The 26365-nt window shown below is 37.5% G+C and overlaps 1 protein-coding gene across 1 annotated transcript; it reads right to left on the bottom strand.

Annotated features, from left to right (window-relative positions):
* Nucleotides 1-17121: 17121 nt before the first annotated feature.
* Nucleotides 17122-19511, bottom strand: LOC127073554 (SPX domain-containing protein 1). The gene is made up of 3 exons (XM_051014728.1): nt 18959-19511; nt 18230-18356; nt 17122-17763 (listed from the first exon to the last, which is right to left on the bottom strand). The coding sequence occupies exons 1-3, from the start codon at nt 19250-19252 to the stop codon at nt 17321-17323; spliced, it is 864 nt and encodes a 287-aa protein (XP_050870685.1). The 5' UTR covers nt 19253-19511; the 3' UTR covers nt 17122-17320.
* Nucleotides 19512-26365: the final 6854 nt, after the last annotated feature.

Here is a 26365-nt window from a genome sequence, read left to right as displayed (position 1 = left end):
GACCTTTAATTGTTTATTTTAATTCAAGTATTATTTTAATTTTGAAACATACCAAAAATATTTTATTTGTTTCTTGACTTCTAAATTGCATTTTGCTTCTGTTTACTAATGTTTGACCTTGATTTCATCTATCTTTGGTCAATGCATGTTGGTTACCTCATTTGATTTCCATTAATGCACTTTATTATTCATCTTCTTCTTCTTCTTTTTTTTATTTTTTTTTTATCAATGAGTTAAAGATTGGTGGTTAGCCTTGATGTATGGGAGGTTTAACCTCCCTTGATTCAAATCTAATTCATCTTGATCATAGATCAAGTAAATGACTTTGCATTAAGGATAGGTTGCTTCCTAATCAAGCAAAGAACCTAAATCAATACAAGATCATTTCTCATCTTCTTTTGGCATGGAAAGTTGAAGGAGCTTGATTCACTAATCAAGATCTCTAACTTATGTTGTTGCCTATATTATATTGACCGGCCTCAGATAGGTGTGACTACTACATTAGTCCACTTACGATTGCTTAACATAACGCTAAATTGCCTTATGGCACACTAACACTAACCATTAACCATTAATATTTAATTCTTGTACTTTACATTTATGCAATTTACTATTCTTGTACATATTATTCATTTGCTTTTGCCCTTTGCTCATTTGAACACATGTTTATGTTAATGCAATTTTCCTTTTGCTCACTTGAGCACATAAATGTGTATATACTATTGTGCTTGTGTTTTATTTTAATTGTTGTGAACTAAATGCAAATGGACAAAAGGACTTAGATTCTAGGACATTCCCTATGCAAAAATGGAGTAAAAAAGGCCTTAATGTTGAAGATGGATTAGAAGGACCAAATCTCTAAACTCACTCTTGTCCATTCCTTGATTGACATTATAGAACTTTTTGATGTGTGTGCTTTTGTGTAAGGGATTCCCATTCGAGTCAAAGTGAAGAACCATTGTCATGTGCATCTAAAGTGAGAGATACAAGAGCCATTGGAGGATTCCTAAGAGCTTGCTTGATTGATTGATTACTTGAGTATACACTTATTTGCTTGCTTATTCCAGAGGATGGGAGCTACTTGGATCATCAATATGATCTCAAGAAGTGAACTCCATTTGTGGTCTTGTTTCTTCTCCTTCATCTCTTGTATGTTTAGGACTTAGCCATTCTTCTTCTTCCCTCCACTCTAACCCAAGTCAAAACTTTTGTGCAAACATTAACATTTGATTTCAAAATTAGAAACCTAAGCATTATGCTTTTGATTTTTAAGCTTTCTTTTCATAACACTTATTTTTAATTGAATCTTTAAGTCAACTTTGACCATATTTTATAAATATTTTTCATTGGTAAATATAACTCATTCAAATATTTTGTGGTTTCAATGGTCACTTTCTTATCAAAAACGTTTCATAACCTTTAGCTATTAGGTTTGAGTTATCCTTGAGGTAGATATAATACTCACCTATATCCTTAGTGATGGACAATGAGTCTTCCATGCTTATTATAGGGTTAACCCCTCACTAGCATGTTGAAGCTATCCTCACATGGTGAATTTGTGGTTTTAGATTGAGTTTTCTCCCTTGGATAACAAAAGACCTTAAGGCTTTTGAATCAATAAATTCACCAACTTATTTTGAGATTTTTACCCCGAACTACGAGGTTTTGATCCTAATCTTGTTTAAGATGGTACGTAGGCAGTGGGTTTATCCATTCAAACACAAAATTGTAAATAATTTGTACATTCTTCTCTCATCTCCCCAATCATGTTTGCACAAATAATTTTTACAAAATACCAACCTACCTTACAACAAATTATGAAAAGGGCTCCCTAGGAGTACCTAGGATATTTTGGGTACTTAAAACCTTCCCATTGCATAACCAACCCCCTTACCTCGATCTCTGACATTTTTATTAGTTTTTGATTCGATGAAACTTCTCGGTTTTTGTTTGCTTTCTAACCTTTCCTTTGGATAAATAGAAGTGTGGTGGCGACTCGACTTGTATGGTTTACTTTTGATTTAGTCAATAAATCTAAAGGTAACGAATACCCCGCTACAAATGGGAATCATATATGTCAAAGTTTTGATTCTTATGTCTTGCATTGAGTGCATGGTTGTCAAACTCGCGGGTAGACTCGTAAACTCGTACGAGTTTACGAGTCTAGGATGCCAAAGCGAGTAGACTAACGCATAAAATCATTTTTTGATAGACTCGAGTAGACTCATACAAACTCGTATAGACTCGCGAGTCTATAGAGAGTTTATGAGTCTATAAGTTTTTTTGAATTTTGTTTTTATTAATCCAAAAAGGCCCAAATTCTCCAAAATATTTTATTTTATTTATGAAAAAATGCCTTGTTTTTTGCTTGTACGAGATTTAGAAAGTCTCTCTCCTAGTCACTTGTTTCAACAAAGTCCATTCCTCCCTTCATCGACGTCACGTGTTTGTTCTATTTATTGCTTTATTTGTGTTTGTTGCCGTGAATCAATCATTTGTTGTGTAAGTATTTTATTGTATGATTCACTTGGATGTTTCTCTTGCATGTTCTCTTGTGTAAAGTTGAAACGCCATTGTTCAATCAGGTCCACTAATCTCAATCCCCATTTATCGATTTGCACATGATAAAATGGTTTAGAAAATTTATGATTTATCGGTTGTTAAAAATGGGTTGTTCATTTGTTTAAATATGATGGTAAATTAGGTGGTGGTTCCAATCTTGAATTTGGTGGAAGTGGAAATTCAAGTAATCCAAATTTGATTAATCATGAAGAAGGTGTTTCATTTGGGGCATTGTTTGATGATGATACTCAAGATACCAATGAAGATAATGGTCATGATATTGGCGGTGATGATTTTATTAGAGCTTTGGATGTTTAAAGTCATTAGCATATATATTTAATGATTTTTTTTGCTTTATATAGTAGCAAATTAAGAAGAAATTATTACTTTAAGTCTTTAACTACATACTTTGTTAAGAAATTTCTTATGGATTACGAAATTTAAATTTTGATGTTAATTGGTGTTATATATATATATATATATATATATATATATATATATATATATATATATATATATATATATATATATAAGACATTTACAAGTTTAAAAATACATGTTTGTATCATGTACGTGTTACTCAAAGATTTTCAAAGTCATTTTTAATTTTTCATAGACTCGTACGAGTTTGCAAGTTGAGTCTGTGAGTCGATTCTATAGACCGCTTACCAGTCTCAGTAGACTCGCGAGTTTGATAACCTTGATGGAGTGTATTTCGAAGCGTATGAGGGTAAAACCCCGAGAGAAGGAAGGTAAGTAAACTCAAAAGATCTTACCTAATAGATGTAGTTCATACAAAAGGGAGGCATATAAACCCTTAAGACCATACCTGAGTGAATATAACTTATTAAGAAGAAAGACGCGTAAACTCGAAGGAAGTGTACTATTTTTACCGATGTAGTAATGAGTTTTATTTTCAAGTATCGATCTCAAGGATTGCGTAGGAAATACTTATTTTAATTTGATTCTATCAGAACAAAAAGATAATGGTTTGGTTGTTTTGGAATTTCGAATAGTAAATGCAAAAATAGTAAAAATAATTGATTAAGATAAAAGATGCTAGGGTGAGTGGTTGAGTTAACCGGTTATGAATTCAATCAAGATTTCTTTACTACATATGAAACATTCAATCACCTAACCTCAGGATGTTCTTACTTAAGTCCTTAAGGAAGAAACTATTAAACTACCAATTCTTACTCAAATGTCCATTCAATTAATCATTGGTTTTAATCATACAAAATATCAAGGTTTACGGTGATTTACGAAAGTTACTAGTCCTAGATGATGCATTCTTAAACCCAATTGTGTGAGAACCCTAACAATCACAATCCTGTTATTGAAAGTCATAGATCAATTTGTATTTGTCCGATACAAAAGCATAATAACATCACACAATTGAATTGAAATACGTAACATAGTAATCAAGAAATCATTTGTTCAAATTCATAACATGCAATAACATCAGGACCACCCCCCCTAGCATCAGGGGGTTTAGCCTCTCATAGTACTTAAAGAACTCATAATGTAAAGATTAGACATTACAAAGAATTAGGAGAGTTTGATCTTCAATGGTTGATGCCCTTGAATCTCGCCGTCTTCAAATCCTTCGTATTCGCTATCTTCTCCAATGCAATGTTTTCTTTCATCTGTCAAAAAGTGCCTCCTTCTTTCTCTTCCAAGCCTTCTTATAGCTTCAGATGCATCTCTTCCAAGCAAAAGGTCCAAACTATCCTTAATGAGCAGAATCGGTTCACAAAGCAAAAATTAGGTTTTCCAAGCTGCGTCCAATCAACACGGTCGCGTGTCACCACACGGGTGGTCGTGTTGTTCTCCATAATTAATTATTTTCAGCACAAGCTACAGAGGCAACAACACTGACCGTGTTCCCCCACACAGGTGCCCGTGTTAATGCACTGTTTTAATCAACACGGTCGTGTGGTGACACACGGGTGCCCGTGTTGATCCCTGTTTTTCTTCTCCTCTTTTGCTCTGCCTGATCAACAACACGGGCAGTGTTGTGGCACACGGGTGCCCGTGTTGACCTGCTGTTTCTTCATATTTTTTCCTTTCAGAGTGTCCATAACTTCACCATTCTTGCTTCTAAACCTGTGCAATGGCATGTAACAATGACACTACCAAACGAAGTATAAACGCGATCTTTTTGACATAAACTTGTAATCGAATGCAATGCGATACCAAACCAACAAAACATGATAAATGACTCCAAAGCAACTAAAAACAAACATAAATCTTACCAAAGTGATGACAATATGTCGGATTAACGGCGGGAATTCAATGGAAATGGTGACCAATCACAACCCAAAACTTGTCTCATTGCTTGTCCTCAAGTGATGTATTGAGTCCAAACAAAGGTCACCCTTGAATTCATTTTCCACAATGCAACCTAGTCTTTCACCATTTGTGTTCTTCCTTTCCAATCAAGTTTCAGGTCTCTCCGATTCAGGCAGTTTACCACATTTCCACATCAGAAACCTCTTCACCTGCAAGCTTTTCACACACTCACAATATCTCTCAGGGTTAGGTGTGTACACTCACAGCACAGTATGCAATACCAAACTCTTAACTTTGAATACATTCTAATGTCACTACCACAGCAGATTCCACACACTTTTTGAGGTCTTTTTAGGTTGTAACGGGGCTTGGGTACGGTGGGATAAACAAAAAAATTGGATAGCAAAGGGTTTTGAACTCGGTAGTCATGTTGTGTGATTTTTCTTTCTCTTTTTCTCGTGCATCACGTATACTCTGGGGGTTAATTTCACTCTTTTGACTCTTTTCCTACTCGAATTTTACGAGCATTTCATATGTTGTTAGAGTCTTAAGTCTCGGCAAGTGCATTTTTCTCTTCTTTTTATTTCTTTCAAAGAAAATACATACTATTTTTCTTTTTGTATGATCTCTTATTATGCACTTGCTTCTCTTTCAAGATTTCCACCCCAAACTTAGTTTTCTTGCACATTTTGCAATTCACACAATCATACTGAGTTATGAAAAAAAAATGAATGATTAAAAGTTCACAGGGGGTTTATGATGAATAATGCTTAAAATTTAACATGGGGTTTACGATGAATAAAATGGCTAAGGCTCAACGGGGTTTACGAAGGGAAACATACATATAGGGATGGTTAGAAAGGCCCTGGCTAAACAAACAACTTGCCTCAGTGTGTGTTGTCATGCTGTGACGTGTCAACAGGACATACGCAAAATCAGAGTGATAAAGTCATACCTGGCTGAACTCTCATGTTGATATTTCGTGTTTGGCTTTTTGTGATCTCACCATGTTGGTTAGCTTGCAAGCTCTGAAGTCTCCTCGTGTTATGTGGTTCTTTTCTGACTTGGTCTTTCTATACCGCTTTCTTGGTCCGGTGTCCCCAAATTGTGTCCGACTTCTTTTCTCAAGGTTGCATCAACTTCCGGGGTGCCTTATCAGCCTAAGTTTGAGGGGTGTCATTCATCCACTACCATTGATCCCTGGCTCGTCCAACCGTTTCTCTCATCACTCTGTACACACAGTAGGTCCAAAAGAACAGAAAACAAACAAAACAAACAAACATACTAATATAATGATAACATAACAAAAACAAAACAAATTGAAAGAAAATAAAAACATGAAAGGAGAACCCCCCCCCCCCCCCCCCACACACTTGAACTAAACATTGACCTCAATGTTTAAATTCAAACACGAAGGGGACTTACAGTGATCACTGTTGAGGAGGAGGCGGGGGATCGTGCGGGAAATGCAACATCAGACGTTGCATCATGGCCTGCATGTCATCCATGATTGTCCCTTGCCTGAACAGTTCCACACTCTGTCTATCTAATTCCGCACCTTGTCTGGTCTGCTCGGTGCAGAGAGTTCCCATCTCCGTCTAGATCCACCCCCACTGGTCCTGAGACATAAAAGAGGAGCCTTCACCATGTAGGCCCGAATCATGTGGGGGTGGCATACCGTGGGTAGCTTGCCTCTCATCTTCTTCCATGTCCTCACCTAAAAGGTCATGGTCAAACTGCGCATCTTCCCCTACCGCTTGGGCTGAACCTGTGTACAACCAGTTGGCAGCATTGGCAATGCTAATGGACCCAGGTGCAGGTAGTGCGAGTACTTCCTCATTGTGAATCATCAGAGCGTAATGAGTCGGCCTGATGGCAATCATTTGTTGATTGACTAGCGTGTGCATGTCAATCTTAGTCTTGCCCATTACTGCAGTCTCTTCCATCAGGAGTTGATCATACCCAAAGTGGCCCGCAATTTGCGTGATCATACCACCTACAGAAATATCCCCAGTAGTTGCATGGTCAACCTGTTTCAGATGATTGGCGGCGAAAGCCGCTGCATTGATTCGCTCATTGTGGGCCATGCAATACAGAAAAAATAATTCTCTCTTAGCCGTAACCCCAGTACTATCACCCCGTCCGAACAAGGTGTATGCTAACCCTTTTTGTGCATACCTGAAGCACGGGTTATGAATTCCAGAAGCTTTTCCCGAGCTAGGGTTATATCCAGTTTTACCTGTAATAGCTTGCCAGAAATCAATAGCAGAAAAAGTGTCCGGAGGGGTTCCGGGTCCAGATACCGGGAGTTTCAGAATACTCCCAAGTTCCTCAACCGATAATTCATGATCTTCATCAAACAAGCGGAAAGTAATTTGACCATAAAATTCCATCTCCGAACCTGTCCACCTTCTCCTCATCTTGAACTCAACCGTACTCAAGAATTCAAGGGTGATCCGAGCGAAGGTCGGTGCTTCGAATTGCATGTATTCCAACATACCGATGTTGTGGAACATGCGGTGCACCTCTTCTTTCAAACCTAACTCATCCAGGGTAGCATCACACATATATCGGGTCGGAATAAGCTTACGTTTAGCTAGAATCACATACATCTCTTGATGATTCGGTTGGTCAAACAAAATGCCATGAGGGTTTGTAGAGCGTCTAACCCGTTGCTTTGGTCGAGAAGACGTGGCTACCTCCTTCTCCTTGCTTGCACGCTTTGGAGGCATAATGGTACCTGACAAAAATTTCTCAAAATCCAAAGAATAGGTTAGTGAAAACTGCAACCGTCACTGTGTAGAGGACGGCGAGAGGAACAATTTTTGTGAAGGTGAGATGAGGTTAAAGTGAGTGGAGCTATGAGAAAAGTGAAGCTTAATTTGATGGAGGCTAGGTTAACAATGGAGGAAGAGGGAGAGAGAGGTTTCCAAAATCAGAAAAAGTGAGAATGAGTGGTAGGGAAGAGATATAATAGCAAGTGGGGCCCAATATTGAAAATACCCAAAATCATAAAATTTGAAAAATTTACCCGTTACAAACAACACGGTCGTGTTCCTGCACACGGGCGCCCGTGTTAATTCACTATTTAGATTAACACGGCCGTGTGTCACCACACGGGCGCCCGTGTTAATCCACTGTTTAGATTAACACGAACGCCCGTGTTAATCCACTGTTTAGATTAACACGGCCGTGTGTCAGCACACGGGTGGCCGTGTGGATGCCCTGTTTTCCTCAATTTCTGAATTCGGCAATGCTTTTTGGTCTGGCATCCTCTCGCTGAGAAGTGATTATGACTATACTCTCCAAGTCTACTCCTTACCTGCAACAACGTTTCATACCCATACAGAAAATAAAAGAAAGAAAGAAAAACAAAATAAGTTAACAATCGAACACGTGGGTTGCCTCCCACGAAGCGCTTCGTTTAACGTCGCATGGCTCGACGGTTGCCCCCCTCATTAGGCGAGGCGCATATGGTCAATCAATCCAGGTTGTTGGCCTCTGTAATAGCGCTTCAGCCTCTGGCCATTCACCTTGAATATATCTCCATTGTTTTGGTTCTTAATCTCGATTGCTCCGTGAGGAAAAACCTTATGCACGACAAATGGCCCGGACCATCTTGACTTTAATTTCCCAGGAAACAACTTAAGCCTCGAATTGAACAACAATACCAGTTGTCCTTCCCAGAATTCTTTCCTGATGATTCCCTGATCATGCCACTTCCGTGTTTGCTCCTTGTACATATTTGCATTCTCATATGCCTGATTACGAAATTCTTCTAACTCGTGAAGTTGAAGAATTCGGGATTCACCGGCTTTTGCAAGATCACAATTTAAGAACTTGGATGCCCAAAAGGCTTTCTGCTCTAATTCCAGAGGAAGATGACAAGCCTTACCATAAATCAGCTGATACGGAGACATGCCAATTGGTGTTTTGAAAGCGGTTCGGTACGCCCATAACGCGTCATCCAATTTGATTGCCCAATCTTTTCGTGAAGCACTCACGGTCTTTTCCAAAATCTTTTTAATTTTCCGATTAGACACTTCAACTTGCCCACTCGTTTGGGGATGATATGGTGTGGCAATCTTGTGCTTCACATTATATTTCTTCAATAAGTTCTCCATGAGCTTATTCAAGAAATGTGTTCCTTCATCACTGATAAGTGCTCTAGGCACACCAAACCTGGAGAAGATGTTTTGTTTAAGGAAGTTTACCACTTCTCTTGCATCATTAGAAGGGAGGGCTACGGCTTCCACCCATTTGGAGACATAGTCCACTGCCACCAGAATATATTTTTTTCCAAATGAGGGTGGAAATGGCCCCATAAAGTATATCCCCCAAACATCAAATAATTCCACTTCAAGCATGCCCTTTTGAGGCATCTGATTCTTCCTAGAAATATTTCCTGTCCGTTGGCATCTGTCACATTCCTTCACGACGACTTGGGCATCCTTAAACAACGTGGGCCAGTACAACCCTGATTGGAGGACTTTTGCGGTTGTCCTGTCTCCACTAAAGTGTCCCCCATAATCTGAGTCATGACATGCCTTTAAGACTTCATTTTGTTCTTCCTCAGGGACACATCGACGAATTAGTCCGTCTACCCCTTTCTTATACAAGAATGGTTCGTCCCACAGATAAAACCTGCAATCATGAAGAAACTTTTTCTTTTTGTTATAATCAAAGTCATCGAGAATTATACCACCCACCAGGTAGTTTGCGTAGTCAGCAAACCAAGGAACACCCACCACCGCGAGGATTCTTTCATCTATAAACTCGTCCTTTATGGGATGTTTCTCTTCCATCTCTTCAATCAGAGACATTCGAGATAGGTGGTCAGCAACGGTGTTTTCACACCCCTTTTTGTCTCGAATTTCAAGGTCAAATTCTTGCAACAGCAAGATCCATCTGAGCAGCCTTGGCTTCGAGTCCTGTTTAGAAAAAAGATATTCCAACGCAGCATGGTCAGTATAAACAATTACCTTTTTTCCCAACAAGTATTGCCGAAATTTGTCAAAGGCATAAACCACAGCCAGTAACTCCTTCTCTGTAGTTGCATAATTCATCTGGGTTGGATTCAACACATGGCTAGCATAGTAGATGACGTGGAGGCGTTTGTCTTTTCTTTGCCCCAAGACTGCCCCTACTGCTATATCACTCGTATCGCACATTATCTCAAAGGGTAGAGACCAGTCAGGCGAGATCACTATAGGAGCAGACACCAATTTATTTTTCAGAGTCTCGAAGGCTTCGTTGCACTTTTTGTCAAACAGAAACGGAGTATCCTTCACAAGCAGGCTAGTCAACGGTTTTGCGATCTTGGAGAAATCTTTTATGAACCTGCGATAGAATCCTGCATGTCCCAAGAAACTCCGTATCCCTTTCTCATTCACATGATGAGGGAGATTGGCGATTACTTCCACTTTTGCCTTGTCAACTTCTATCCCTTGATGGGAAATTTTATGACCTAGTACTATCCCTTCTCTCACCATGAAGTGACACTTTTCCCAATTCAGAATTAGATTGGTTTGTTGACATCTTTCCAGCACAAGTGAAAGATTATACAAACAATTTTCGAAAGAAGATCCAAAAACCGAAAAATCATCCATAAACACCTGCATATGCTTCTCAAGCATATCGGAAAATATGGATGTCATGCACCTCTGAAATGTCGCAGGTGCGTTGCATAAACCAAATGGCATTCTTCTATAAGCAAAGATTCCATACGGGCATGTGAACGCTGTTTTCTCTTGATCCTCAGGTGCCACAGCAATTTGGTTGTACCCTGAGTACCCATCCAGAAAACAGTAGAAATCATGACCTGCCAATCTTTCCAACATCTGATCGATAAAAGGTAAAGGAAAATGATCCTTCCTTGTAGCAGTGTTCAGTCTTCTATAGTCTATACAAACTCTCCAACCTGTAACAGTACGGGTGGGGATCAACTCATTTTTCTCATTTTTTATCACAATGGTCCCTCCCTTCTTTGGTACCACATGAACTGGGCTTACCCATGAACTGTCAGATATTGGGTAAATTAACCCCGCATCTAAAAGTTTCACAACCTCCTTGCGAACAACTTCTTTCATAGCTGGATTCAGTCTTCTTTGAGGTTGAACGACCGGTTTCTGATTATCCTCCATCAAAATCATGTGCATACACATCGTCGGGCTGATTCCTTTCAAATCGTCCATCTCCCACCCAATAGCACCCTTGTATTTCTTTAGGACTTTGATTAGCTCTCCTTCTTGGGTCTCTCTCAAACCTGAATTGATGATTGCTGGACATTTTTCCTCATTGTCAAGAAAGACATATTTGAGATGTTCTGGTAGTTGTTTCAACTCTATCCCCTTTTTTATATCCTGTTTTGATTCTGAAGATGTTTTAGATCGAAGCTCTTCCCACCGTTGTGGTCGGGAACGAACCCAAGGCGGTTGTTCCTTTAACATCGCTACCACTTCGGATTCTTTCTCATCAATTCCTTCAGTATCCTCAACAATAGATAAACTCAAAACTCTCTCCAAAGGAAGATTGGGTGTTGTAATCTGTATAGATTGAGCAAACACTGTATCTAACACTTCAATACTTTTACTCGCCCCTTCGTCATCCTTGAATTTCATAGTATCCCTCACATCAATTTTTAGCTTTTCATCATAAACTTTGAGGGTCATGGTTCCTTCCTCAATATCTATCATTCATCTTCCAGTTTCTAAGAAAGGTCTTCCCAATATGAGAGGAATCTCCTCATCTTCTGGCATCTCGAGTATCACAAAATCCACCGGGAATACAAATTTATCAATCTTCACCAGAACATTTGTTGCTATACCATAGGGTCTCTTCATAGAATGATCCGCAAACTGCAGTGTCATGCGAGTATCCTGCACCTCCCCTAACTCAAGTTTTTTGTAAATTGAGAGGGGCATTAGACTCACACTTGCTCCCAAATCGATCAGTGCCTTTTTGAATGATCTATCTTCAATGGTACACGGGATAGTGACTGCACCTCTATCTTTTTTCTTCATCGGAATTTTTAGGCCCTGCAAAATAGCACTACAAGTTTCAGTTAGCATGACTGGCTCACTGTCGATCGACCTCTTCTTTGATATGATGTCTTTCATGAATTTGGCATAGATCGGCATCTGTTCCAGAGCTTCAGCAAAAGGTATGTTGATCTCGAGCTTCTTGAATAATTCTAAGAATTTCTCCAAAAAAAAATCATGGAGATCTTTCTTCTTTGTTCTTGTCGGAAAATGAAGAATGATCTTTGGTTTTTGTTTCTCTTGCTGGCTTGTCGGCTTGACCACTACTTCTTCAGTTTGTTTCGGCTCTTCTCTAATCTCCAAGTCAACTTCCAACAATCCATCTTCTTCAACCTGTTCGTCAACTTGTGGTTCCTTAGCTTTTCCTTTTCTGGTGACCACAGCTTTAATGTGACTTTGATCACGGGGATTAACAACTGTCCCACTAGGAAGCGTGCCAGGTGCATGGGAGTTTGAGGCTAACTGTTGGAAGATTTGACCCATCTGAATTTCAAGATTTTTTATGGATGTTGTAGTGTTCTTCTGATTATTTCGAGTTTCCTCTTGGAATTGGATGTTGTGAGCTGCCATCTTTTCAATTGCGATCTCCCAATCTGCCTTCTTAGGTACCTGTTGTTGCTGCTGCTGATATTGATTTTGATATTGACCCTGTGCCTGCTGTTGCACGTTCCCTCTTTGATCTTTCCATGCAAAATTGGGATGATTTTTCCACCCCGTATTATATGTGTTGGAGTAGGGATTGTTCTGCTTTAAAAATTTTATATCTTCGATCAGTTGCGGTGTTGCAAAACAATGAACAGTATTGTGTGGTCCATTGCAAATGTCACACACTTCACTCGGTGCCTGTTGCACTTGAGCCACTTTCTGCGCACCTATGTTTAGTGCTCTCAACCTTTTTTCTACCTCCGCAGCAACAGCTTCTTCAATTTTCACCTGTTTATTTGTTTCCAGTTTCAAGTCAATAACTGCAGATTTGCTTGATACCCTGTCATATAACTCTAAATGTTCGTTCGAGGCAATAGCTTCAATTATCTTCTTCATACCGGTGGCTGTTGCAAAGTTGGCTGAGCCACCAGCTGCTGAATCAAGGATTTGTCTTGTTTGAATTCGAAGACCATTGACAAACATTTGCATTTGTTCAGTTTCATCCATGTTGTGAGTAGGACAAGCCACTAGGATTCTCTTGAATCGTTTGTAGGCATCTCCTAGTGACTCACCCTCCTTCTGTTTGAAGTTTAGGATCTCATATCTTTTCCGCAATGACACCGATGCGGGAAAATACTCCTGCAAGAATGTTGTTTCCATGTGCTCCCATGTAGTGATACTACCAACAGGTAAGGAATAGAACCACTCTTCAGCCTCATCTGCTAAAGTGAATGGGAACATACGAAGTCGGACTGCTTCTTCGCTATGTCCAGGCATTTTCAGTGTTGTGCTCATGGTTAAAAATCTTTGCAGATGCTTGTTGGCATCTTCATTCACTCTTCCAGAGAAGGACTGTCTTTCAAGTTGATTGATGGTGCTGGGATGTAGCTGAAATTGTTCCACATTAACCGGTTGGTTGACAATTGTCATACGACCACCCGGGGTGTTGGTTCCACCATAGTCACCGAGGAGTCTCTCTGGTGGTGGTGGATTAGCAGCCATGATTTCAGGAATTGTTTCTGCGTCTGAATCTGAATTCTCTGAGTGCACTGAAACAACTTCTTCCTCCGCCTTCTCTGCTAATTCCAGTTTTTTTCTCTTAGCTTGTCTGAGTCTAGCGCGAAGAGTTCTTTCTGGATCTGCGTCAAAAGGAAAATCCGTTGAGGCCTTACCTCGCATAAACAAGTTAGACAAAGATTAGAATTGAATAACAAAATTGTCACAAATAAAATTTTAGTTGGCGAGCAACAAAATTTCGATAGAATAGAAATTAAAATATGTAGTTTGGCAATCCCCGGCAACGGCGCCAAAAACTTGATCGGAAAAATAGCAAGTGTACTATTTTTACCGATGTAGTAATAAGGAGTTTTATTTCCAAGTATCGATCTCAAGGATTGCGTAGGAAATACTTATTTTAATTTGATTCTATCAGAACAAAAAGATAATGGTTTGGTTGTTTTGGAATTTCGAATAGTAAATGCAAAAATAGTAAAAATAATTGATTAAGATAAAAGATGCTAGGGTGAGTGGTTGAGTTAACCGGTTATGAATTCAATCAAGATTTATTTACTACATATGAAACATTCAATCACCTAACCTCAGAATGTTCTTACTTAAGTCCTTAAGGAAGAAACTATTAAACTACCAATTCTTACTCAAATGTCCATTCAATTAATCATTGGTTTTAATCATACAAAATATCAAGGTTTACGGTGATTTACGAAAGTTACTAGTCCTAGATGATGCATTCTTAAACCCAATTGTGTGAGAACCCTAACAATCACAATCCTGTTATTGAAAGTCATAGATCAATTTGTATTTGTCCGATACAAAAGCATAATAACATCACACAATTGAATTGAAATACGTAACATAGTAATCAAGAAATCATTTGTTCAAATTCATAACATGCAATAACATCAGGACCACCCCCTAGCATCAGGGGGTTTAGCCTCTCATAGTACTTAAAGAACTCATAATATAAAGATTAGACATTACAAAGAATTAGGAGAGTTTGATCTTCAATGGTTGATGCCCTTGAATCTCGCCGTCTTCAAATCCTTCGTATTCGTTATCTTCTCCAATGCAATGTTTTCTTTTGTCTGTCAAAAAGTGCCTCCTTCTTTCTCTTCCAAGCCTTCTTATAGCTTCAGATGCATCTCTTCCAAGCAAAAGGTCCAAACTACCCTTAATGAGCAGAATCGGTTCACAAAGCAAAAATTAGGTTTTCCAAGCTGCGTCCAATCAACACGGTCGTGTGTCACCACACAGGTGGCCGTGTTGTTCTCCATAATTAATTATTTTCAGCACAAGCTACAGAGGCAACAACACGGGCCGTGTTCCCCCACACGGGTGCCCGTGTTGATGCACTGTTTTAATCAACACGGTCGTGTGGTGACACAGGGGTGCCCGTGTTGATCCTTGTTTTTCTTCTCCTCTTTTGCTCTGCCTGATCAACAACACGGGCAGTGTTATGGCACACGGGTGCCCGTGTTGACCTGCTGTTTCTTCATATTTTTGCCTTTCAGAGTGTCCATAAGTTCACTATTCTTGCTTCTAAACCTGTGCAATGGCCTGTAACAATGACACTACCAAACGAAGCATAAACGCGATCTTTTTGACATAAGCTTGTAATCGAATGCAATGCGATACCAAACCAACAAAACATGATAAATGACTCCAAAGCAACTAAAAACAAACATAAATCTTACCAAAGTGATGACAATATGTCGGATTAACGGCGGGAATTCAATGGAAATGGTGACCGATCAATATATATATATATATATATATATATATATATATATATATATATATATATATATATATATATATATATATATATATATATATATATATATAAAGACATTTACAAGTTTAAAAAATATATGTTTGTATCATGTACGCGTTACTCAAAGATTTTCAAAGTCATTTTTAATTTTTCATAGACTCGTACGAGTTTGCAAGTTGAGTCCGTGAGTCGATTCTATAGACCGCTTACGAGTCTGAGTAGACTCGCGAGTTTGATAACCTTGATGGAGTGTATTTCGAAGCGTGTGAGGGTAAAACCCCGAGAGAAGGAAGGTAAGTAAACTCAAAAGATCTTACCTAATAGATGTAGTTCATACAAAAGGGAGGCATATAAACCCTTAAGACCTTACCTGAGTGAATATAACTTATTAAGAAGAAAGACGCGTAAACTCGAAAGACCTTACCAAGTGGACAACATCCATGCATAATGGAGGCAGATAAATCTGTAATACCTTACCTTAGTAGGAAATAGAGTAGTTGTTCATCATGGATGTTCGAAACACTAGTTCGGCTAGAGATTCATCAAATACTTTGACATGAAAATCTGAGATCCTATTCTTCTACATGGCAAGTGTATTTAGGACATTAACTTTCACATGTTGTGTAAAGCTGGTATATTCTTCGTTCCTTAGTTTTGCGAAAATTGCATGTAAGAGTAATGCTAGTGAAATGAAGGATAATAAACCCTATAGAGCCGGGTGGACTTATGATTTTAGTAGGAACTTCAATGAGATGTAGCATTTGACCCTATTCTCAGTATTTATTTTTCAGATAAGCAGACATCGAATGATGGAAGAAGTAGAAGACTTGAGAAGCTGGAAGATTATATTTTTTCGTCTTGTACTCTACTATGTACTTTGTTATTGACAATATTTATTACATGTTGTATTTTTAGCATACTTGATGTATAAATATGAGAAAAAATTATACTCGTGTAATGTTGTATTCTATTGTTTATGTATCAGTATCATATATAACATGTTGAATAGTATAATTTTAGACACATATTATTCGGGGTATATATATATTGTCAGACAGTTTATCTGTAATTACAACAAAAAATTATATCATAATAAGAGAAGTCAAATCCAAGAGACATAATAGGCAAAATCAATAAAACAAGGTAGAAAAGCAAAACTCGAAAAAACAAAATTTGTTAGTTAACTTTTGTATCCTCCAGAATGCAAAAACAAAAGAACAAAGCAATACCAAATGTTCTAAGTTTAGCCTCCAAAGAATCTACATACATATACATGTCTCAATAAACGACCTATTACGCATTCTAATGTACCATAATCAATCTATAATGCGCTTAACTTCAAACTAATGCATCAAAAACCAAAAAGAAAAAAAAATGAAAAATTATCGAATGTGAGAAGTCGACGACTTTCAATTGAATGGAGTGAAATTGCGGTTGATTAATATCCTTCGTTTGAATGAAATGCAATAGAAATAGCAAAAAAGTTTAAAAAATTATGAAAGACAAGTTTGCTCACGAACTTCGTTTTGAATTCTGAGTAAACTTTCTAAAATGAAATAAAAAAAGAAGGAAGAGGGGAGGTCTGACACGTTATAAAAACATAATTAATTTTTCACTGTGGTGTGTAAGCACACTAAAGGTGCCAAAAGTAATCCGCTTAGCCAACACATCCTCTTCCCTGATAACAGGCCCAACCCCATTTCTATCATACGTCCTACAATAACATCATGTATAAAGCATATTCACAACACATAAATTACATTACATATCGAGTATGAAGAGTCAGCAAAATGTTAAAACATAACTTCTTTGAATTCCAGAGGGTTTATTACATTGAACCTATATATTTCTATAAAACTAATTCCATCTTTACATTTAGCATTTTACATCACTGTTAGTATCTATGACAGAGGCATCCAATTAAAAATACAAAACAAAGCGTATAATAGCCGTCCAACAACACGCATTGCCCTCAATGTAACCCAGCAGGTTACTTGGCTGCTTGTTCAAGAACGGTGGCTTTCTTCCATGTTTCTTCCAATCCACTTAATTGTAAGGGTGGCAACGAAAACATGCTAACTGTCGAGCTACCGCTTCGAATTTCCTTCAAAACATGCAAAGCTGATATGGTGCTCTTCATATAAAGGCTCTCCATGTACTCAATCTCCTCTAATTCCTTAGGAATCAGCAAACCATCACTCTCGGTGGTGGTTGAAGTTGAAGGATCGCATCCTTCAGCTTCAGGGATTATCTCATCAACAGCTGGAGGAACATTGACAGGAAAGAGGTAGTCCAGCATTGTTTCACACTCTTTGACAAGCTTGTATATCATGTCGGTGGTGAAAAAAGGTTGCTGCAAAACATTCTGAATGAAGGGTAAGCGAATGAGTGCACCAGTTCTCTTGTCATATTTTTTCAATATTTTCACTAGCCCTGTGGAAAGAAAATTGAAGCAAAAATTAAGAATATTTATAAAGATCAGCATCATAACATTGACATCGAGGGCATACTATTCTTGATTTTTCTTTACCAAGTTGATAGAAAAACACAGCCATTATAGAGGAATCAAAAAAGGGAAGAATGTTAAATTTCAGAAACAAGAACATGTCCAAAGTAGACTCTTTGTTCCAAAAGAAAGCATATGCTTTGTTTGGTCCCTACTAACTTATCAGAGTTCTCAGAACCAACCAAATGGACAATTTGAATTGGAAATGAATCCTATTCTGTCTATTTACTTTTGACTTTTTCATTTTATTTAGAAGTGCTAAATAATTTTGAAAGGGACTTGGGTCATTCATAATTCGGACATATTTTAAATATAAACAAAGAAAAACAAGTTAATCTAAGAAGAACAAGTTATTCATGTAAGAAAAATTTGTATTGAAGGTTGAGAAAGTACCTGTGTAATTCAGGGCACTATAGTTCTCCAGCAAAACCATCTCTCCATGGAAATCCACAATTTCTTTACGAATTTTCATCATCTCTTCACTATAATCCTTTACTTTAGCCACTCTATCTCTCAACTCCTGCATATTAATTTAAACATAAGTATTCAAGTTGCTTAAAAATTAACAATAGTTTTCCGTTACAAATTAGATATCCTTTCATTAATCCTCGGGTAGGAGAGGACTACAAACGGACAACAAAACTCTCTCAACAAAATTTAACACTACTGTTAACAAAAGTATTTACAAAAACTAAAGTAATACAACAAATTAATAGTACCAAATAGCAATAAAAAAATTTACTTTGCCATATAACACAAGCCAGATATTTTTTCATATCACATCAATATTCTTTATTCATATTCATAGTTTGTGAGACTACCCTTTGTTTCTAATTAAAATTAAATTCCTAAACTTGTATAAGTAACTTATTTAAGTAAAAACGAAATTCTAAATTTCATTTCCAAAAATACATCTGTTTTTAATTTTTAATATAAAAATGCTACCTGTTCTTAGTAAATTATTTTTTTCAATGTTATAAAATAACGGAAATTAAAAAATAAATACTAAGTGAAAACAAGATTTCGTAATTAAAATTTGTAGGAAAAGAACTGAAACAGTAAATTATAAAGAAACAGAAACAGAAACAGATTAAGAAAGGAATGATGAATGGATGAATATACCTTGAGCCTAATAATGTACTCTTCCTCTTTCTCAACGAAGAAGTTGTTGAATTTCTCGAGTTCATTCTCCAACAAGTTCCTGAAGTCACTCTCCTCCTTTGGAATTTCTCCGGCATCGGCAACGGAATTGCCTCCGGAATCAACCCTGAGGCGTTTTGCGGGTCGGTCCTCGCCGGCGGCGGCCGGTTCTAAGTTCTTAAGCTTCTTCTTGAGTTCTTTGTAGGAGAGGAACTTGTCGCGCCATTCTGGTAGGGTTTTCTCGATCTGGCTGCTGAGGCTCTTACCGAATTTCATGGCGTTTCGTTTTCGGAGAAATGAAAATTAAATGTTTCTAAAAAATAATTAAATTTGAATGTGTTAGGAAATGGAAAAGAGAGAGAAAGTTGAGAAAGTGGGTGTGTAAGGAGGAGGATGAAAAGGGAAAGAGAAGAGTGTAATATAAACCGTTAAGAGGGAATATTCGGAGGGTATTGTTGGAATATCCTGAAATAGTGTAGAGTATATTTTGAGTTTTATGCCTCTCCTCTCATACTCTTTCACACTCTTGTACTACCAAGGAATGGTTGTTGTGTTGTGAGACTTTCAATGACAGATTTTTATTTAGTGATAAAATATTGATCTGTGTTCTGTTTTTGCTGTTATTTTCTTACATAGAAGAAGTTTTTTTTTAATTTTGAAAGACAGTTCTTTTTATTTTAAAAACTAGTGTATTTGTAAGAGAAACAACACATAGAACAGTGTATCCAAGTGTATCAAATATTACATTATCAAAATATGATGAGTTATCAATATTATAATATATGTATTACTTCTTCTCTCTTTTTCTTAACCAATATAATTACTTCTAGATAATTATTTTTAAATCAATTTTATATTTATGATAATTGAAAAAACAGATCAATTATATTTTATTTAATAAAAATGAACTATACTTTAATTATGTAAATATATTAAACATGTTCATTTTCTAAGGTGGAAGACTTTAATGTGGGGTTGTTAAGTAAATGATATTGAGTGGATTTTGGGAATAGTTTCAAAAAAAGAAAAATGGGGTGAGTAAAAGTGAAATTTATGAAGGAGGTGTATTATAAAAGTTGTTTTTTTGGTTGGTTGGTCTCTTCTCGTAGTAGGGGTGAGTGGATGAGATGTGATGAAACGGGTAGGGTGTTATCGGAGGTTAGAATTTGAGGCAACTATTTTTTTGCATATGAGCAGTAACGGGATTGGCAGTAGAGGTAGAGATAGTAGTCTTTTGAGTTTGAATGTACTCCATTATGATGTTCATGTTACCTTGGAAGGTGTTCATCTCGCCTTGGAACTGAATCAAGATTTCCTTGTACATAGCATTCTCTTGTTCCATATCTGCCATAATTCTTGATTTGTTAGCTCTCGTCGTCTTTCTGGCTGGAGAAAGGACAAGGTGAACTTTTTCTGATTGATAGTCATGAGACGCAAATGAATGAATGCACACGTTGGGGATGGAATGTAAATAATTATGCAACACCCATAGATTCAAAGCCTCGATGGCATAATAATTCAGGATCAAAACTCCGGCATATATACAACAATGCAAAAATGATATGCAATAATGTATGTCAGTAGCATAAATAATCCGGATAATCTACGTATATTGTCTGATGCAGGATCAAAGGTCTGACATCCACGAGAATAAGGTATGTAGAGCTATGGTTTCCTGCAGAAAAAAACCCATATCCCCCTCACAAGTAGGTTCTAGTCTTCAAAATATAGTCCTTATAAGGTCTCCTACAGTCATCGACTCGAAATGAAAATACCCCATCGTAGTGAATTCTCACAGGACAAAAGTACTTCCAAGTGAATCTAGGCTGGGTGTGGCCCTCGTGACAACCCAACGTGCGAAATGCATGTGTACACGACTATCCACGAGTCTATCATGTGTAAGTACTCAGCTCGGAATAGAGTTTCACTCATTAGCATCAACCCCAACCCAACAGAGAGTATAACAGATAATATACATAATAAGCAATATTTAAAGCAATAAAGAATGTGATAAAGAAAGCGAGTAAAACGTAAAGGCATACGCCTAAGCAAACGGAGAAGCAATCAAAACTAGGCTCGACTCCTTTTAGCGATTAGGAAGTGTCCCCAGTAGCAGGACATCCCTAACAGAGTCGCCAGCTGAAGCAAGCGGAAATACACTCGAACGCATCGCACGCTTGAACATACAACAGAGTCGCCATCGAATTTTATTTATTCCCGAAGGAAAGGGAAAACATTGATAAAACCCGGGGGAAAGAGATATGTTGGTTAAGGAAGTCGGTTATGCAAGGAGAAGGTATTAGAACCCCTAACATTCATGGTACTCCATGGGAACCTTTTTTATTGTTCTTGCTCGAGTGGATGTTGGTGGGTCCTATGCCTTATGAATCTGATAAATTTGTTCCTTACAAGTACAATTCTACCATGTTGGAAGATGGTAAAGAAGTCCATATTCCTTTCTTGTTTTTATATTGTGAATATTGTTGATGTAAGTGGTGTGACCCAAAGTGGTCGAGTATTCGCTTTTGCGGCTCCTAAAAGAATTGAAGATGCTTCGGAAGGGAAGCAAACTCAGGTGGAAACTCCTGTTATGCAGTCTAGCCAGTCCAGCAGTGTGAACTAGAAGTCTGATCAAGATGAAGTGCTGAAGTTGATTAAGAGAAGTGAATTTAATATGGTGGATCGGTTATTGCACACCCCGTCCAAGATATTTGTCTTATCTCTACTGATGAATTCAGAATCTCACAGAGAGGCTTTGCAGAAGGTCTTGGAGAAAGCCTGTGTAGATCACGATGTAAAAATTGGTCAATTTGATGGTATTGTGGCCAACATTATTGCATGTAACAACCTGAGCTTCAGTAATGAAGAATTTCCCGAGCAGGTGAGGAACCATAATTTGGCTCTGCACATTTCCATGAACTGTCAAGAAGATGCTATGTCCAATGTGTTGGTTGACACTGGCTCTTCGCTGAATGTTATACCAAGTCTACTCTGTCCAAGCTCTCTTATCAAGGTTGTTAACTTTCTTCAACAAAGTTGAGTTTCATCATATACCTCGCGAAGAGAATCAGATGGCAGATGCTCTGGCTATTTTGTCTTCTATGTGTAAAGTAAATCATTGGAATGACGCGCCCGATATCAGAATTATGCGCCTTGATAAACCTGCTCACGTGTTTGCAGCAGAAGAAGTTACAGATGATAAGCCTTGGTATCATGATATTAAGTGTTTCCTCCAAAATCAGGAGTACCCGCTTGGGGCATCCAACAAAGATAAGAAGACTGGACGACAATTTCTTTCTGAATGAAGATGGTTGTACAAGATAAAATTTGACATTGTCTTGCTCAAATGCGTGAATAGACACGAAGTGGACATGCAAATGCAAGAAATTCATGAAGGATCCTTTGGTACTCATGCCAATGGACATACAATGTCTAAAAAGATGTTAAGGGAAGGTTACTATTGGTTGACAATGGAATCTGATTGATGTAAATATGTGAAGAAGTGCCATAAATTTCATATTTATGTGGATAAGATTCACGTGCCCCGATGCTTCTCAATGTTATTTCATCGCCATGGCCTTTCTCTATGTGGGGAATCGACATGATCGGTATGATTGAACCCAAGGCTTCGAACGGACATCATTTTATTCTGGTAGCTATTGATTACTTCACCAAATGGGTTGAAGCAGCATCTTATGCTAATGTGACTAAGTAGGTTATGGTCAAATTTATCAAGAATCATATTATTTGCCGATATGGTGTTCCAAGTAAGATCATCACAGATAATGGATCAAACTTGAATAATAAGATGATGAAAGAGCTTTGTGATGACTTCAAGATTGAACATCATAACTCTTCTCCTTACAGACCTAAGATGAATGGGATTGTTGAAGCTGCAAATAAGAATATTAAGAAGATTATCTAAAAAATGGTTGTGACATATAAGGATTGGCATGAGATGCTCCCTTTTGTTTTGCATGGGTATCGTACATCCGTTCACACTTCAACATGGGCAACCCCTTTCTATCTTGTGTATGGCATGGAAGCAGTGCTCCCTGTAGAGGTTGAGATCCCATCACTACGAGTCTTGATGGAAGCCAAATTGTCTGAGGTTGAATGATGTCAAAGCATATATGATCAATTAAACTTAATTGAAGATAAGAGGATGACAACTTCGTGTCATGGCTAATTATATCAAAAGAGAATGAAGAAAGCATTTGACAAGAAGGTTTGACCCCGCGTATTCAGAGAAGGCGACCTCATGCTCAAAAAGATCTTGTCTTTCAACATTGATTTTAGGGGTAAGTGGGCTCCTAATTATGAAGGCCCATATGTTGTTAAGAGAGCCTTCTCTGATAGTGCAATGACTCTTATGATTATGAATGGTGAGGAGCTACCTTGTTCCGTGAATGCTGATGCAGTCAAGAAATACTTCGACTAGAAAAATAAAAGAACAACTCACTAAGTTGAAAACTTAGAAGGACGACTTAGGAAGAAATGAACATCTCGGTGGATTGAAAACCCGAATGGGAGGTCCAGGCAAAAATTAGAGACATAAACAGAAAATAATCATCCGATAGATTGGACCCGAGAATGCAATCTAGGAAAAAGTTAGAGATTATGGCAAGTAACTACATTAGGCTAGACTTGGTCATTTGAAGCAACAATGCCTATCAAAGATTCTCATTCAGTCATCCTCGGTCAAAGTTTTAAGCACAACAAAACTCAAAGTTGTTAGGGAGAATAGTGGTCATTATATTTCAATGTAGAATTTTCCATGTACTTACCATTTTTTCAACTTTGTAATGATCCATTGAGTCACACCATTTGCAGACTACCATTCTATCAATAAAATTTGAGCCTTTTGCCCATTTGTTTGATGTTCTTATTTTTTGTTTCAGTGGAATTTCATTTTATTTTTTATAATAATTTTTGAAACAAAAGATATATAAAAAAACATGTTTTAAAATTTACAAAAAAAAAATAATAATAATAATATATTTCCTCGACTTGTGAATATAAAAGAGGAATGACAACAATGATCTCAAGGATGGTAAGATCTTGAAGAGCGGAGCTCAGTAGTCTCCCCAGATAGGATTTCCCTTTGTTGAATGAATCCAGGATCATTAGTTTCTCTCCAACATGAGATTGTAGGATTGGTAGAATCCCTAGTGAGGTCGCCAACAATTCCTCAGAACAGAGTTCATGTTTCTAGAAGATTAAGCTTTGAGTCTCCAAGCAATATCATTTCTCTCTTTCGAGAAGGATTTTTAGCCTTGTATCAGGATTTAACTCCTTTGATGGCTTGTGATCATTCATTGTAGGGTTCTCTTTAGCTGAATCCCTAGCGAGAGCTCCAATAACGTCTCCATCTTGTTGAGATTAGTTGAGTATCCAATTGTATTGTGTTATCGCTCTAACCCTTTATGCATGTTTTGTCAGCATATTCATACATATATTCATACGTATATGTATAACATCATGGTGTTTATTTGTGCATTTTTCATTTCTTGGTGTTTTCCCCGCTCTCTGGTGTTTTTTCTCCCCGCAGTGCATGTGCGTCCTCTCTCTAATAGATAGTCGACCTTAAGCAAAAAGTGTTTATCCTTTCTAATTCCCCATGGAGTTTGATCCTCGTGGAAGGTTTTATTTCAGTTCCTTTCCAATTTATTATCTGGATGAAATTAATTCCCAATTGAGTTTATTTCCTAATTAGATTGAGTCTTCCTTGACCATTTCTCTCCAGATGATTCATGGGTTGAACTTTGCTCATTGAGCTTATTACCTTTGTTAAGCTATCACTTGGATGATAGTAGGTAATATTTCTTTTACCTTTAGCTTATTATCTTTATTAAGCTATCACTTGACTGATAGTTGGTAATATCCCTTTTACCTTTGGTTGGTTATCTTTGTTAAGCTATCAATTGCCTGGTAATTGGTAATCTTTCCTCGTGAGCTTATTACCTTTGTTAAGCTATCACTTGACTGATAATTGGTAATATCCCTTTTACCTTTGGTTGGTTACCTTTGTTAAGTTATCACTTGGCTAGTAGTTGTAATCTTTCCTTGTGAGCTTATTACCTTTGTTAAGCTATCACTTGGCTGATAATTGGTAATACCCCTTTTATCTTTGGTTGGTTACCTTTGTTAAGCTATCACTTGGCTGGTAGTTGGTAATCTTTCCTTGTGAGCTTATTACCTTTGTTAAGCTATCACTTGACTGTTAGTTGGTAATATTTCCTTGTGAGCTTATTACCTTTGTTAAGCTATCACTTGGTTGATAGTTGGTAATATATCTTTTACCTTTGGTTAGTTACCTTTGTTAAGATATTGCTTGGCTGGTAATTAGTAATCTTTCCTTGTGAGATTATTACCTTTGTTAAGCTATCACTTGTCTGATAGTAGGTAATATTTCTTTTACCTTTGGTTAGTTACTTTTGTTAAGCTATCACTTGGCTGATAGTTGGTAATCTTTCCTTTTGGGTTTATTACTTGTGTTAAGCTATCACTTGACTGATAGTTAGCAATCTTTCATTTTGGGCTTATTACATGTGTTAAGATATCACTGGGCTGATAGTTGGGTAATATTTCTCCGCCCTAGGAGAGTTGGGAATCCCCTTTGATTAATCGTTTCCCCAACAGAGTCTCGCCTTGATAAGTCTTCCCCCGTTGAGTCGTTGGTTAATCTGTTTTCTAACTGTGCATTGGTTTCCTTCTAATACAATAGTTATTCCCGAGTCGATTTGTGTCCAATGTGAAACTTTTCCCAGCAGGATACCCCTCCAGAATTTGTTATTCCCCTGCAAAATTTCAGTCTCCTCTTTTTTGCAGGAGTCCTTTGTCCCTCGTGGCACTATGTTCCCCGTATAGATCCTTGTCTGCATTCGTATCATATCATAAACATTTTTTGGTATTTAAGTCTCTTCAATCTTGTCGAGACGAAGATTTCAATCTTCATATCTCTGAATTGAAGAAACTTAAATAGGGGCATCTGTCATACCCTAATTTTTAACCCTAAGATCCCACATGTCATATGTATCTATGCATACAAACAATATCACATCTTTGTCCTCTCCCTCTCATCTTTGAGTTTGCCTTTTGCAGGGATCATCAAGCACTTCTTTCTTGGTGTTTTACTCTTGTGTTTATATGTTCATTACTCATCTAACCACTAATCAAAATAGCAAAAATATGTTTGTTTCTTTTAAGTTTATTGTGCAAGGTAACGTTTCCCATCAAGAACATCAAGCATGTTTCTTCAGCTAAGGTTTGTTTTGGCTATTCAGTAAAGTGTGCTCAACCATTGATTCTCAAGGGGCTATCTCTTAACCATGATCTCCAAGTTTTTAAGCATCTTTCAATCTCATTTTAATCAAGAGTATCTCAAGA

The sequence above is a fragment of the Lathyrus oleraceus genome, chromosome 4 (assembly GCF_024323335.1).
Source record: "Lathyrus oleraceus cultivar Zhongwan6 chromosome 4, CAAS_Psat_ZW6_1.0, whole genome shotgun sequence".
Lineage (NCBI taxonomy): Eukaryota > Viridiplantae > Streptophyta > Magnoliopsida > Fabales > Fabaceae > Lathyrus > Lathyrus oleraceus.
Note: the sequence above shows the minus strand (reverse complement) of the source record. Positions and strands in the feature narration are given on the sequence as shown.

What these genes read in the sequence shown, in the direction of transcription:
- LOC127073554 (XM_051014728.1), bottom strand. Translation starts at nt 19,252, where the DNA reads ATGAAATTCGGTAAGAGCCTCAGCAGCCAGATCGAGAAAACCCTACCA. An exon ending in AGTACATTATTAGGCTCAAG is followed by an intron (nt 18,357 to 18,958) that starts GTATATTCATCC and finishes ATTAATATGCAG; the next exon opens with GAGTTGAGAGATAGAGTGGC. An exon ending in TAGTGCCCTGAATTACACAG is followed by an intron (nt 17,764 to 18,229) that starts GTACTTTCTCAA and finishes TTCTTTCCACAG; the next exon opens with GGCTAGTGAAAATATTGAAA.